The 15,915-nt window shown below is 48.0% G+C and overlaps 1 protein-coding gene across 1 annotated transcript in view; it reads left to right on the forward strand.

Annotated features, from left to right (window-relative positions):
* The window catches only part of LOC146268571 (ankyrin-3-like), an 87,256-nt gene that overhangs the window by 60,655 nt on the left and 10,686 nt on the right, over positions 1-15,915 (forward strand). Inside the window, exons 31-41 of the mRNA XM_084709859.1 lie at positions 462-686; positions 988-1,142; positions 1,705-1,916; positions 2,265-2,472; positions 2,798-2,894; positions 4,375-4,603; positions 4,993-5,118; positions 5,319-5,441; positions 5,975-6,001; positions 6,781-6,862; positions 7,847-15,046. Coding sequence (XP_084565985.1) covers positions 462-686; positions 988-1,142; positions 1,705-1,916; positions 2,265-2,472; positions 2,798-2,894; positions 4,375-4,603; positions 4,993-5,118; positions 5,319-5,441; positions 5,975-6,001; positions 6,781-6,862; positions 7,847-15,046 — 8,684 coding nt within the window. The remainder of the gene's footprint in view (positions 1-461; positions 687-987; positions 1,143-1,704; positions 1,917-2,264; positions 2,473-2,797; positions 2,895-4,374; positions 4,604-4,992; positions 5,119-5,318; positions 5,442-5,974; positions 6,002-6,780; positions 6,863-7,846; positions 15,047-15,915) is intronic.

Genomic DNA, 15,915 nt, shown 5'->3' on the forward strand with positions numbered 1-15,915 from the left:
TTGTGAATGAATATGAGTTTCTACCTGGGGTGAAACCTTTGTGGAGGTGTTTAATAATGATCACTGACCACTGCTTTAGAGCCATCAACCTTGGCAGGTGTCTCACCTTTGAGTTTCAGTGTTTTTATCTGAAAAACCAAGGGCTTCACGCTTGGGAGTTTAGCTTCAGTTGTTATCCAAGTGTCCAAGCTTTCTTAGAGGTCAGAGGTGAGAACTGCCAGGTTTGAGAACTCGAAGCACCACCCCTTCTCCCACTCTCGTTTCTCTTCTTCACTTCCTGTCCTCTTCTCTCTCTCCCACCTCGTCCCACTTCACCTCTCTCTCTTTAATCCGCGTGTTTGGGTGTTCGGTGGTCACAGCATGGGAACCGTCCTTCCTCTTTTGTATCCGTGAAATGGCTTCTCTCTCTCCCCTCCTCCACCTCTCCCCGGCGTGACTCGCGTGTCTTTGTGCATCGGCAGGTTCCTGGTGAGCTTCATGGTGGACGCCCGCGGGGGGTCCATGAGGGGGAGCCGGCACAACGGCATGCGCATCATCATACCTCCCAGGAAGTGCACCGCGCCCACACGCATCACCTGCCGCCTGGCCAAGAGGCACAAGCTGGCCTACCCTCCGCCCATGGTGGAGGGAGAGGGCCTGGTCAGCCGGCTGGTGGAGGTGGGCCCAGCCGGGGCTCAGTTCCTGGGGTAGGTGCCCACATCTGTAGTCCCTCCTGGTAGAGGTGCTAGTCACATGACCATGCTCACACCGGGAGTCTCTTAGAGAGCTCTCGCTTCTACACCCAAGGCCTGTCAATTGTGTAGTTACAATAAAATTATACAAAATAAAGATAATTATGTTCATTGTCCAGAAAGAGGAAATAAGTCCAGAGAGCTTATTCAAAGACCTCCCCTTCATTTCAACAAGTCATTAAAAACATATTGAATATTTAATAAAACTATTATATTCAAGACTTGGATACATGAACTGTGAACTGTTCTGTTCCAGCCCTGTGATTGTGGAGATTCCCCACTTTGGCTCCATGAGGGACCGGGAGAGGGAGCTGATTGTGCTGCGGAGCGACAACGGGGACACCTGGAAGGAACATCAGTCTGACTATCGCCAGCAGGACCTTCTGGACATGCTCAGTGGGATGGACGAGGGTGGGTCTCCACACGGGAACCTCCGTCATGGGAGGGAGGCTCCATCTGAATCGTCAATCAGGGTTGAAGATGTGTCTTCACTAGGGGTGTAACACGATACCGTGGAACAATTTATCGCGATACAAATATTTTACGATATGTATCGTACAGTTATGGCAATATTTTTACAATAGTCGACCTACTCTGCTCCTGTGTCATGCGTGCATTCATTGCATTCACAGAAGTTGCTTGAACGGAGTTAAATTGTATGAACAACATACAAAATTATTGAAAATATTTAATGTTTTGGAAATAAATATGTTCATTGAATTTTAGTTTAATTTAAAATGGTGTTCAAAATATCATGATACGTATTGTATCGTACAGCCAGTATCAAGATACGTTATTGTATCGTGAGCTGTGTGTATCGTTACACCCCTAGTCTTCACTCAGTACAAGAAGCCAGTATTATATTTCAGCTTTTGAATCAAACAAATTGCGTCTGCGCATCAAACAAAATGAAAAACTAAAACCGTACACGGACACTTCTGGATAGATGGTCATTAATCTTGTCGTCCGTCAGAACTGGACAGTCCCATTGAGCTGGAGAAGAAGAGGATCTGCCGCATCACCACCAGGGATTTCCCACAATACTTTGCGGTGGTGTCCAGGATCAAGCAGGAGAGCAACCACATGGGCCCCGAGGGGGGCATGCTGTCCAGCATGACCGTGCCCATGGTGCAGGCCTCCTTCCCACAGGGGGCGCTCACCAAAAAGATCCGCGTCGGCCTGCAGGTCTGTAATACCTTTACCAAGTGTGTCTGACCTGAAGCATCCAGATCAAGTTCTTTCATTATTTTTCCTCAATAGTTGTATACTTCACCTGTAATACCTTTAGAGTGTTGGAAATAAGTTAATGAGTTATGGTATGTTCTTTGGGATTTCTGAGGAAGATTTTGATCAAAACATCACATCGGGAGATTATACGTCAGATTTTTCTGGTGGACATTGTTTACCTTTCTGTGAGGAAAGGGTTAGGGTTAGGGTTACTTACTTTCTTGTAAAAGATTGGTCATAAAGGATGGACTTGAAAGTGAATGAAGGAGGGGATATTCATCTCCTGTCTTCCTCCCTCTCTCCAAGGCCCAGCCCGTTCCCGATGAGATGGTCCGGTCTGTCCTCGGCAACAGAGCAACCTTCAGCCCTATCGTTACCGTGGAGCCCAGGAGGAGAAAGTTCCACAAGCCCATCACCATGACGATCCCAGTCCCGCCCCGCTCTGCAGAGGGTCACCCTGTCAGTCACCGTGGAGACGCCACGCCCTGCCTGCGACTCCTCTGCAGCATCACAGGCAAGTCCAGTTCATGAGGATTAAAGGGATATTTTCACTGTTAAATGTATTTTTCCAATCATTTACACATTTACTCACTGCTTTTTTAAAATATCCATCGCACAGTTCATCAAACAAATTCCCCAATGTTGTTAGTAAAGCTAATGAAACAGATATGGACGTTGGAATTTCTGTCCTCTCCATGGATGTTTTAATGTTGCTTCCAGTTGTTAGATCTCTTCTCCGGTTTGGTTTTAAAGGCTCTGAGGAATGATGATGACCCAGGGTTTGAAACGGGTGGAGCAGGGATTTACAACTGTGTGACATGTTGTTTTTCTCTGTCCAGGAGGGACGTCTCCTGCTCAGTGGGAGGACATCACAGGGACCACGCCGCTGTCCTTCGTCACCGACTGTGTCTCCTTCACCACCAACGTATCGGCCAGGTAAGGCCACTTTCACACACACACACCTGGATCTCATCCTCTCTTTCTTTCTGGATCTCTCTTTCTGGCTCTCTCTTTCTGCCTCTCTCTTTCTGCCTCCCTCCTTCTGCCTCTCTTTCTGCCTCTCTCTTTCTGCCTCTCTCTTTCTGGCTCTGTCTTACTGCCTCTCTCTTTCTGCCTCCCTCCTTCTGCCTCTCTCTTTCTGCCTCTCTCTTTCTGGCTCTGTCTTTCTGCCTCTCTCTTTCTGCCTCTCTCTTTCTGCCTCCCTCTTTCTGCCTCTCTCTTTCTGCCTCTCTCTTTCTGGCTCTGTCTTTCTGCCTCTCTTTCTGCCTCCCTCTTTCTGCCTCTCTCTTTCTGCCTCTCTCTTTCTGGCTCTGTCTTTCTGCTTCTCTCTTTCTGCCTCTCTTTCTGGCTCTCTCTTTCTGCCTCTCTCTTTCTGCCTCCCTCTTTCTGCCTCTCTCTTTCTGCCTCCCTCTTTCTGCCTGTCTCTTTCTGCCCCTCTCTTTCTGGGTCTCTCTTTCTGCTTCTCTCTTTCTGGCTCTCTCTTTCTGCTTCTCTCTTTCTGCCTCTCTTTCTGCCTCCCTCTTTCTGCCTCTCTCTTTCTGCCCCTCTCTTTCTGGCTCTCTCTTTCTGGCTCTCTCTTTCTGCTTCTCTCTTTCTGCCTCCCTCTTTCTGCCTCTCTCTTTCTGCCTCTCTCTTTCTTCCTATCTCAAGCACAAGCGCAATGAACACACAGCCCACTAGGTAACACGCTTCTGTGGCTTGACTTGAAACACATCAACACATCCCAGGATGACCGAAGCCTTAGAATCATTAGAATTTTATAATCTAGAACCTTATAATCTTTAGAATCTAGAACCTTATAATCTTTAAAATCTTAGAATGTAGAGCCTTAGAATCTTTAGAATCTTAGAATTTCGAACCTTAGAATCTTTTAAAGAGTTTATTTTTACAAGTAAGCAGAGTCACGCCTGTCCTAATTAAATTGAGTCATGTGGACGCTGTAGAGCCGGATATGAACAGGGCAGTCCTTGGTGTTATTACAATTAGATTATCTCAGTCCTGTCATGTGCCTCTGTTCTCCTCTCAATGTCACAAAATGTATATGATTAGATCTTTAGACCATAGATGATTGAGGTTTGCAGAATGTGCCTGTGATTTGATCAAGCCGTAGATGGAATTTGGAAATATTAAAGTCTGGAGAGTTCAGGACGAGGTATGATAGTCATTACGCGGTGTTTGGATTTTCCAAGCGTACGTTACATCAGTCACTCTAAGACAGATGATACAGTCAAACAATGCTGATGCCAGCAACGCCCCACTCACCAAAAGAGAAAATGAGGGATGTGTCGGCGTAATCGTGTATCATATTTATAAATTAAACCATCCAAGATGAGCCCTCAACTCTCTAGCTAACTTCCGAACAGAGACAATTGATCTGACTTTCCCCGCTCCTCCGCTCCCCGCCCGTCCTCTCCAGGTTCTGGCTCGCAGACTGCCACCAGATTCCTGAGACGGTCAGCCTGGCCTCTCAGCTATACCGGGAGCTGATCTGCGTGCCGTATCTGGCCAAGTTCGTGGTGTTTGCCAAGATGAATGACCCCGTGGAGTCGCGTCTGCGCTGCTTCTGCATGACGGACGACAAGGTAGACAAGACCCTGGAGCAGCAGGAGAACTTTGAGGAGGTGGCCAGGAGCAAGGATATTGAGGTGAGCCTGGGCTACACTGTGATCAAGTTCAAGTTCAAATCTTTTATTGTCAGATCCACAGAACAACACAAGGTCAGACTGGGCACTGAAATTCTTAGGACAAGACAACATAAAGCAACCTGGCATAACATAACATATAAGTACACAGAACATAGATTACATCTATGATAAGCTAAATATACTAAACCTCCTAAATATACAAATAATATACAATATTCAATACAGTATACTAAACCTCTTAAACATGTAATAACCTATACTAACCTTATAAGCGTATACTAACCTAAGAGTGTGTGTGTGTGTGTGTAGGGGGTGTTTTTGCACAGAACTGTAGACGAACGACCTTTTGCTTATTTTCTGAACACACTTTTGCTATGATGTTGTTTCAGGTCTTGGAGGGCAAGCCAATCTTTGTGGATTGCTATGGCAATCTGACTCCCCTAACCAAGAGTGGACAGCAGTTGATTTTCAACTTCTACTCCTTCAAGGAAAACCGTCTTCCATTTAACGTGAAGGTACCATCTTGAATTCTTTTATATTGTGTACTGATTGTAAAAGGAATCAAACTGTCTTTCAGTTATGGAGTCATGCCAATGAACAATGGTCCCTCAAACATGCTGAAATAGCAGAAACTAAAAATAGGATACCAATAAATAGACTGAGTCACAAATGTTTGTGTTTTTGTAAATGAATGCATAATGAATCATCTTTTTAGGTCAGAGACTTGGGCCAAGAACCCTGTGGGCGACTTTCCTTCCTGAATGAGCCGAAATCCACTAAAGGTCTTGCACAGACCGCCATATGCAATCTGAATATCACACTGCCAACTCATAAGAAGGTAGGATCCATATTTGAATGGTGTTCCCTCAAGACCATGTCATGTCATCTTCATGTAAATGAATGGGTTTGATAAGAGAGAAGTTGAAGTCAGGAAGACAAGTTTAAACTTCAACTTACTTTAGAAAAGCTGCTACCTGTGTCTTTTATTTGTACTGTCCAAAACCAATGACAGGTTCCTTCCAAACACGTATTCAGTCCTAATTGTATCGTCCCCATTTACTTTAGCGTACTACAACATTACATTGGCACTTTTCTTTGTTTCGATTGGGGGGGGGGGGGGGGGGTTCTGTGCGATTTCCATGAACAGTTTTCGTGAAGAAACTCCATAGAATGTAGTTGCTGTGCGCTGTGCTACCCTGCTGGGCATTCGGATTTTTGTTGACACAATTCCATGGCTTTCCCCAAGCCCATGTGGTTTTAGCTCAACTGCACCATTCTCATTTCCTGGTTTTTATTTCCACCCACCAACCCCTCCGGCTGCCCATCCCACCATCTTTCTCCTCTACCGCAATGCATCATGGGAACCACCAGGACATGGAGTCTGATCCTGACGATGAGGTAAACAGATGACTCTTCATCATGGCATGCACTGCTTCCTTAATGTTGTTGTTTCTGTTGCTTTAATCGCAAACCCCAGCAGCTACAGTCTAATCAACTTGCATGGTGATGGATCTTTTTCTTTATTTTCTTTTTTTATTGTCAGGGTAGCTAACTACTGTGAGTAGTCACGTTGCATGACGTCAGGTTGACGGTTTTACCCGGATTTACGGATGTCATTACTATTGACCTCATCCCAAGCCTAGTGGAGCGATGTGTTTGACACACTCCAGCTTATTTTTCCATCTATATCTTTTGTTCCATATGTAGTAAACTCCATCCCTTCTCCACACTATTTTGAGACGGATCTGGTGACGAAAGTCATCTTTAAAACTCATGACAGCCCATGGACTTCTTATTGGAGTACTCGCGCATTGCATGTGTTGCTCTATATACAAAGTTGTGAAACACACTACCAGGCCACCAAGATCCCACGGCGACTCAGACGTGTGCATGAATATATAATCTTCTGACTTCACAGTACTGTCATACACAGTGCTACAGACAATATGTTTACCTGAAAACATGGACACCTCATCAGAGATTTCGCATAAATTAACCAGCCATTGACCACAATGCACGAGGCATCTTGAAAGTTTTTCAAAAGCACAAAATGAAACATTTCAAGTCAAATGGAAGTTATAGAGATACAGCACACACAACCTCAGCATTTATAGGACCATCTAGACTATATTTATTTATGTTTTATACATCTTTTGTTGTTTTTTTGTTTGTTACAGACTGAAAAGCCAGACCGACGTCATACCTTTGCCTCCTTAGCTTTGCGTAAGCGCTACAGCTATCTGACCGACCCTGCGGCGAGTGAGTCTAACACTTTCACTTTCATGAATACATCAGTTGGTTCGAGTTGTCAATAAAGTTTCAGTCATATCAGATGTAGCTTTTGTACAGTGTTTGACTCATACATCCATAGCGTAGATATACATACATGAGAACACTGTGTATTTTCACCATGAACACGTCATTATTCAAACTCGTCTAGAACGACGCACCTGCATGGTTTCGTGCCTAAGCTCCGCCCACCTTCCCCCATTTTCAAGTCTTTCAAGTGTCGTCGTTTCCTTGTCCTCTGTGTTTTTGTTGTCTCATTGTACACGTGTCGACCCAAAAACAGCTCTCATTGCGACATTTATACGTTTCCAAACGCATCTTAAATAAAGTTGTTTTGGATGGTTTATTTTTATAAATGTTTTATTTTTATGTATAAAGTTCTTCTCGCTCTTATTGGCTTTGTGCTTGTGCTTTTGTTTCAAGGAGATAATGAGTTTGCTGGATGTACTGTACTCCACTGTAACACTGCTCTTTTGTTGAAAACCAAACCTGTATTTGAACCTAAATTAAAGTCAAAAGGTTTTAGGGGGAATTTTTTTCTTTCAAAAATACACCGGAACAAAATATAAAATAACCAAACATGTAAAAGGCACTGTAGCAGAGAGGCAAATGGATGAAGCACATCATAAGTCAAGAAGAATGATTGGTTGTCGTTTTGTTGCTTGTGCCATTTTCCCCTTCTCCATCATTAACTCAAGCATTTCTGTTGCTGCATTATGCTTCATTTTGTGTCATCTGGTACCTTCTTAATCGTGTGACAGATTGTCGACCTTCAACCATTACATTGCCATATCATCCACGTGTAGATAGTTATTACCTCTCACAACGTCACCAGTGTATAATCTTACTGCTTTGATCAATGTTGTACTAACTGACTCAACTCTCTCTTTCTGGTTTTTCTGTTTCTCTTCCGTTACTTTACGTTTAAATTTATGTTAAATTTACTTATCCAAGAAACAACCGATCGGAGTTCGCCGAGAACACAGCCTACTGGCTACGCTTACAAACCTGTCTTTTCAACGCGATCTTATCAGGCGTGGTCGGCTGTTCCTGTCGCCGTCCCTGGGCAAGCCAGGTCTGGGTTCGGTTCCCCCACCAGCTCTTCATCCAACACGCCCTCTGCCTCTCCACTGAAGTCCGTCTGGTCCATCACCTCAGCCTCGCCCATCAAATCCAACTTGGGAGGATCCCCGGCCAAGTCAGTTAGCGACATAGCCTCCCCCATCCGGTCCTACAGAACCATCTCATCCCCCATCAAGACTGTAGTCCAGCAGGCCCAGTACCCAGTTCAGGTCACCCCCACCCTCCTGTATTCACCTGGCAAAAGTGCCCCAGATCCCGTGTCGGTCAAGGGCCTGGCAGCACTGTCGGCTAGGACCTCTCCTATCACCACCGGAGGGGGAGCTGCTCTACTGGAGAGATCGTCCATCGCCATGACCCCGCCTGCCTCCCCCAAGTCCTCCCTGAACATGTACAACTCGACTCTGCCGTACAAAGCTGTCATAGTGGGCTCTGGTGCAGCCTCCAACTCTTCCTCTTCCCCCATAAAAACGGTCCCCGGCCTCTCCTCTGTACGCTCCGGAGCAGACCCTTCAAGCCCCTCGAGGGGTCTGTTTTCCTCCCTCTCCTCGCCCATTAAGTCCAACCCGCCCCCCAGCGCCGCAGCTTTGATAAACGGAACGGTTTCCCCCACAAAGTACCGCTCCTCCTCCCCAACATCCTTGCTCCCCAGCAGCCTCCAGGAGCGGATACAAGCCACCACCAACGCGGCCACCACCAGCGTAAACGCGGCCTTCGAGGAGGTCGAGAAAACGTTCAACTCCTGCTCCGCAGGGTACGGGACCCTCAAGTCCTTGTCCTCCTCCGCATCCTCGTCCTACCAGTCCATGAGATCTTCAGCCTCCAGTTCCCTCTACGCCTCTCTGAGGTCGCCCCCCAACTCCACCACCACTGTCACATCCAGCACCATGACTGTGCCAGTCTACTCAGTTATGAATGTGCTGCCAGAGCCCCAGTTTAAAAAGCTCCCTGAGGTCTCTAAGTCAGCAGCTGCCCTCTTATCCCCCCGGAAGACAGCCCTTCCTGAGGCTAACGTTCAAGCGCAGTCGTCCTTTGCCAGAACTCTCTCACCCGTCAAATCCCCCTTGTTTATGTCCCCAGCTGCCCTCAAATCCACCACATCATCCCCACTGTCGTCCAGCCAAGAAATACTAAAGGACGTGGCAGAGATGAAAGAGGACTTGATACGTATGTCGGCCATCTTGCAAACAGAAACAAATTCTGCCTCAAAAGGCTTCCAGTCAGACTCTCCCAAAGAGGCAAAAATAGAGGATGAGGAGCCATTTAGAATTGTAGAGAAGGTGAAACAGGATTTAGTGAAAGTGAGTGAGATACTGACTAAGGACACAGTCAAGGATGGCAAGGCAGCCCTCACCAAGTCTGCCCTGGAGGAGGCACAGTTCTCAAGAGTTCCAGCAGATCCGCCCGCTAGCAACTGGAGTTATCCTCCGAGATACGAAACCGTAGTACCACAAATCAAAGCAAAGACTCTACCAGACAGAGAATTTAGTCTAGGAAAAGATTTAAAGCATAGAAGTGAGGAGGGTAGGAGAGACGGAGAAGAAAAACAGAAACGAGTGTTGAAACCTGCCGTTGCCGTGCAGGAACACAAGCTCAAAATGCCACCAATCAACATGCGCTCCTCTGCTTCAGAAAAGGAGCTCTGTAAACTGGCAGACGTGCTGTTCGGGCCCGATGTCGTCCTCGACTCCCCAGACGACATCTCGCACGATCAGGACAAAAGCCCTCTCTCTGACAGCGGGTTCGAAACCAGGAGTGAGCGAACCCCCTCTGCCCCTCAAAGTGCAGAAGGCATGGGCCCAAAAGCACTCTTCCAAGACATTCCACCAGTGATCACTGAGACTAGGACTGAGGTAGTCCATGTCATTAGGAGCTATGAGTCCCCAGAGGACAACAAACAGCCAGGGATAGAAGATTCCAGGGCAGTTAGGTACATAGATTCAGAGTCTAAAGGGCATCTTAACCTGAACGCATCCACACCCGATCAAAACAAATGCTTTCAAATGAAAGTCAGTCCCGAGGAGGACAACATGGGCAAAGGCATGCGAGTGAAAGAGGAAACTCACATCACCACCACGACACGCATGGTCTACCACAAACCCCCTAGCAAAGAGGCGACGTCGGAGAGGTGTGAGGAAACCATGTCTGTTCATGACATCATGAAAGCGTTCCAATCAGGAAGGGATCCCTCCCGAGAACTCGCCGGACTGTTTGAACACAAAGGAGGAAACGAGGAATCCTCCCAAAGGGTCCTCGAGGACATGAACTCAAAACCCAAAGTTGAAAGGATAATCGAAGTGCACATCGAAAAGGGAAATAAAACAGAACCGACCGAAGTCATCATCCGGGAGACGAGTAATCACCCGGAGAAAGAGATGTACATCTACCAAGGAAACGCCGGCGGGATGAGGGAGCTGACTCACAGAGGGGACTTGGACTGTGGACCCCGGCATGAACATGAGGAGCCAGAAGAGTCCCTGCCCTGTTACCTCGAGTCCTCCAGAGTACACACACCCATGACACAGGAGGAGGAGAGCCGGCCTAGCTCTGCACAACTCATGGCTGACGACTCCTACAAAACTCTCCGGCTCCTGAGCCAGCAGTCTGTAGAGTACAACGACGACGAATCGTCGGAGCTACGGGGTGAATCGTACAACTTTGCGGAGAAGATGCTCCTCTCTGAGCAGCTCGAGTCCTCTCACTCTGACACAGAGGAGTACCTGAGAGACAGGTCTCGTTTCCACTCCCCAGATAGGAGCAGTCACACTGAGTGCAGGTCTGGCGGGCCCAGGACAGAGTACGTGTTGAGGTCATCAAAGAACATGTCTGACAAATCCGGCAGAATGTCCAATTCAGATGATAACTATGACAAGCTAACGCTGTTACAATATTCTTCAGAGCCAGGTAGTCCAAAACAATCGGTTTGGATGCGGGTCACAGATGACAGACAGGCTAAGAACAGAGAGAAGATAATTTATGAAGACAGGGTAGACAGGACAGTCAAAGAGGCGGAGGAGAAGTTGAGTGAAGTGTCTCAGTTTTTCCGTGATAAGACCGAGAAACTTAACGACGAGCTGTCGTCTCCCGAGAAGAAATCTCGCAGGCCAGACTTCCGGGAAACACGTTCTGGGCCTAGCTCTACTCACAGCAGTCCTGAAAGATCAACTTATAGGAACAGTGGCGAGGACTGGAGCAGAGACAGGTTTAGAGACAGGTTTGGCACAAACGATAGGAAATGTGCCAGCTTACCCAGCAGCCCAGAGCGGAGAGTCCTACTGCAGTACGATGATAGCGACAAAAGCAAACAGGCTGATAGCACCTCACAAGGAAGTACAGGTGAGGCCCCTAAACCTTTTCAAATGTCATCCTCTAAAGTCAGTGCTGTGAGGCTCAAATTTGAGCAAGAGGCTCAGAAACAAGACAATAACCCAAAATGGGGGCAAAATTCAAACCCCCCTGTGAGAAAACTGCAGGAAAGTAAACTGCCGGTGTACCAGGTTTTTGCTGGCTCAAACCTTCCCCAAATGCCAGACAGCCCAGGAATCCAGAGGAGAGGTTTAGACAGTGACTCTAGAGGACAGACTCCCAGTGGTAATAGGTACACGTCATCCTCCCCTAAGCATACTACGAATGGAAAGGAACAGGAAGAGATAAATATATTAAAGACGTGGGAGAGTCAGGGAAATGGGAACTACAAATCCCAACCGACAAAGCTATCTCACATCCTAGTTCCTGATACAGTAAAGGAAGGAAATGGTGCTGAATCACTGAGGGAGCAATGTTTCAAAGAAGGGATGTCCAGTAAAGAGGAGACTACCCAGAAAATTATATACACTGAGCTGGTGGTCCGAGAAACCCCAAGTAGTTCTGATGGACGCAATGTTAGTCTAAAAAAAAACTCGGAATCACAAATTCCTGTTAGAATTCCCTCTGGTTTCTTAGAGAATCATCAGTCCACCTCATTAAAGCTAGATCCCTCTGTTAAACTGGGTGATAGGGCAGGGTCACATATACCTACTTTAGCTAGAAATAGGTTACACAGTGGCTCCGAAGCCATCAAATCTACTAATGCGTCATCCATAGGAAAATCCACAGATTCATTAAGTAGTGTAGTGTGTAATGGTGTTGATAGCGACCAAGTAGAGTACTTGGACCAAGTAACTCCAGTTGTTGTGACCGAGGGTTTCAAAGACATTAAGCCGCTGCCAGTTTATGTTAGCATCCAAGTAGGCAAGCAGTATGAAAAAGAAACCGCCACTGGGCAGCTTGGAACCTACAAGAAGATAGTGAGTCATGAGAGCAGGACAGTACACGAGACTCGAGGGGGGTTCTACTCTGTCAAACAACAGCCAGCGTCTCCTCAGGGTAGTCCAGAGGACGACACACTAGAGCAGGTTACGTTCATGGACAGCTCTGGCAAAAGCCCCATCACTCCAGAGACTCCCAGCTCAGAGGAGGTGAGCATGGCCTCCAAGACGCCCGAATCCGTCATAGGGTTCATGCCCGGTATGCCAAGCCCGATCCCCGAAGAGTCAGAGGAAGAGGACGGAAAGACTTTCATATACAAGGAGTCTCCCCAAGAGAAAGCCAAGCCGGTCTCATCAGAACCCCCCCCAAAAAAACAGGAGTCGGGGAAACGAACCAAAGAGAAAAGGGTGGCGTACATCGAGTTCCCTCCACCTCCACCCCTCGAAGCGGAGCATTCCGACCCTGAGAAGAGGGGGTCGTGCGCTTCCTCAGAGGCCGAGACGGAAATGATGGAGGTGAACCTTCAAGAGGAGCATGACAGACACCTCCTGGCTGAGCCCATCATCCGGGTTCAGCCTCCCTCCCCAGTGCCCCCTGGAGCTGATGACAGTGACTCCAGCGATGACGAGTCGGTCTTTCATCCCATCCCGGCGAAAAAATACACCTTTAAGATGAAGGAAGAGGGAGAGAAGCGTCTGAAGGCCAAAAAGTCTGAAAAGAACGGGACTCAAAAGGAGTCCGCCGTCAATGGCGTCGTGAAGGGAGAAGATGTGGACTTTGAGCAAAACGGCAACGACCAGTCAATCACTGACTGCTCCATAGCAACCACCGCCGAGTTTTCCCATGACACGGACGCCACCGAGATAGACTCCCTCGATGGGTACGACCTTCAGGATGAGGATGACGGGATGAGTGAACAAGACCCCAAAAGCTCCAGCCTATCCATGGACGGTAAAAACACAGACCGCTCCTTCAACCAGTCAAAGCTGGAGGTCATAGAGGAGGAGAAAACGCCGTGCGAAGAAGGCGGGGGAGAGAACGCAAAGTCGAAAAGCTCAGAAAACAACGAGAACGAGGAAAGGGATTACACCCTGGAGGGAAGACATCCTGACAGACTCACTCAAACGGAGAACTACTTTGGGTACCAACTAGAAGAGGAGCTCAACTCCACCTTCAAAACCGTGGCCACCAAAGGCTTAGACTTTGACCCTTGGTCCACCAAAGGATCAGAGGATGGAGTTTACGAAGCCAAAGCAAAAGATGAGGATCCTAAGCCTTTTGGGCTGTCGGTGGAGGACAAGTCTCAGGCCACCACGCCAGACACGACCCCCGCTCGAACCCCTACTGACGAGAGCACTCCTACGAGCGAGCCTAACCCCTTTCCCTTCCACGAGGGGAAGATGTTTGAGATGACCCGCAGTGGTGCAATTGACATGAGCAAGCGGGACTTTGTTGAAGAGAGGCTTCAGTTTTTTCAGATTGGTGAGCATTCCTCTGATGGGAAATCAGGGGACAAGGGGAAAGGGGGCCAGAGCCCGGGGGTAGTAGCTACCTCTCAGTCAAAAACAGGGGAGAGGGCGGGCGAGGTGACTGTAGACACCACAGACAGCACACCAGCAAAGTGCAGCCCTGCACAGACTGACACCGGTACCGGCTGTCCTGATGTCCTCTCTGGTGACCCAGTAGCCGACACCACCTCTTCATGCACGATCACGGCCTCTAAAGTTGACCCCAAATTACGCACCCCCATTAAGATGGGCATAGCAGTCTCCATAACTGTGAAAAAAGACTCAGGGGAGCTCCCAGAAGGTAAAGGGGAGCTGACGGAGAGTCTCATGCCAGAGTACGTTAGTATAAATAGTCAGCTGGGGGAGAATAAGACCAGCAGACACGCAGACCCAAAGATGTCGGACACAAGAGATTACCCTGCAGAGAACTGCAATAACAACAATAACCTAGAGTCTTCTAGCGTCCAGGCTAACTACATCCAGTGTGGTAGTGTCGTGTTTAACTTGCAGTCGTCCTCTGAGCCCACCCTCCAGAAAGCCAGCAGGATCGAAACCTTGTTCTGCAGGGACTCGGCAGATAGAGACAGCGGTAGTGGTCAGAGTGAGCAGAGAAAGACCGAAGCTGGTCAGGAGGCAGACGTGAGGCAGCCCAAGTCTAGACTACCAGTCAAAGCGTCAGGATGGTCGTTTCACACGCAGGGCACAGCCATAGGGAAGCAAAAGCCTAGACAAGTGGTGAGGGCAGAGGTCAGGAAGAGACCAGAACCTGCTGTAGCCAAGGTGGAGCCAAGGTCTAGAATACCAATCAAAGATGTTAAACGAAGCAGTGCCAGCAGCTCTCCTATATCGGTCCAGGTCACGCCTCAGTCTGCGAGGGGGGGGTCAGGCAGAGTAGCCATTCAGCTGCCTTCCAGGCTGCCACTGAAAGACAGGCCACAAGTCAGCGTCACAGGTGAGATGTCAGGGGGCAGGGAGAACCCTAGCGAGGTATGTAAGCGCACCATCGAGTACTTTAAAGGGATTAGCGGGGAGACGCTAAAGCTGGCCGACCGTCTGTCAGACGAGGAGAAAAAAACAGAAAAGTCGGAGGAAGACAGCACCTCCCGGAGCACCTCTCTGTCGGACGCCTCCTCCCAGCCCTCCCGCTCATCCAGGTCTGGTAGAGGCTCGAGGGCTGAGGCCGGGGCCGGGGCCTTAAGGGCAAAGGTGGACAGGGCCTCCGGCAGTGAGAGGAGCAGGAGGAGTAGGCGGACTGGTGGGAAGGAGGGCAGTCAGGGTGCGGCGCCTCGGGCGCCCCCCGTCGCGGAGATCAAGCCTAGTTTGTAAAACTTTCACACTTGTTCAAAAATTCCTTTAGTTGCATGACGTCGTTGTGATTGATTGCCTGTGGCGTGTTTTTTTCTGTATTATTCTCTTCAAACAGTAGCTGTCATTTTTAAATGTCATTTGTCATCTCTGTACTGTGAACTGTACTGTCTTCGTCAGACCCTATTCTCCCCCCTACCCACCCCTTACTCCCTCCCCCCCGCCAATCGTACCAGCATGCCAGAGTAGTGACTGGGGCACTGGCACAGCCGGTCTCCTGTTGACGACTCCAGAGTCTGTCTGTTTGTCTGTCTTTCTGTGCAGGGTGGCTACTGAACAAATCAGAGCAATTCTAAGTCTTGTTTTTAGTTCCATGGTCCAGTTGTGTCACCGAGCTTATAAGTGTCAGCAAGAACAAAGAGGTCGTACCGCATGTGAAGTCATCTCTCATCTAGAACCTGTGAATCCACTGTAGCAACCTGAGAGTACAGGAATCGACCCCATGTTTTTTAGCTCATTCTTTTGTTTTGGTTTTGTTTTGGTTCTTATGACAGTTACTGCCTGCTTAGAGGATACATATTCACAAACGTCCACAGAGCACCACTGTCGATATTAACACACTCTAGTCTGTCATAACGTGTTTAGTCTCTCATTCCTTTTCTTGCCATTCTGGGAAGGTCTTTAACGCAGCATCTACACTCGGTGCAAGTCATCAGGCATACTAATAAATATCCTCAAACATAACAGAGGATTGGACACAAGACATTTACGATATTCCTACCCCATTTGGAGAAAACAAAAAACAACAAAAAACACTACAACCCAAGTTTGGCCAGAAAAGGAACCTATCTTGTTTAACTACTATTTCAGTCTACAGAGGAT

Source organism: Hypomesus nipponensis, chromosome 11 (assembly GCF_054491055.1).
Source record: "Hypomesus nipponensis isolate SF chromosome 11, ASM5449105v1, whole genome shotgun sequence".
Classification (NCBI taxonomy): Eukaryota; Metazoa; Chordata; class Actinopteri; order Osmeriformes; family Osmeridae; genus Hypomesus; species Hypomesus nipponensis.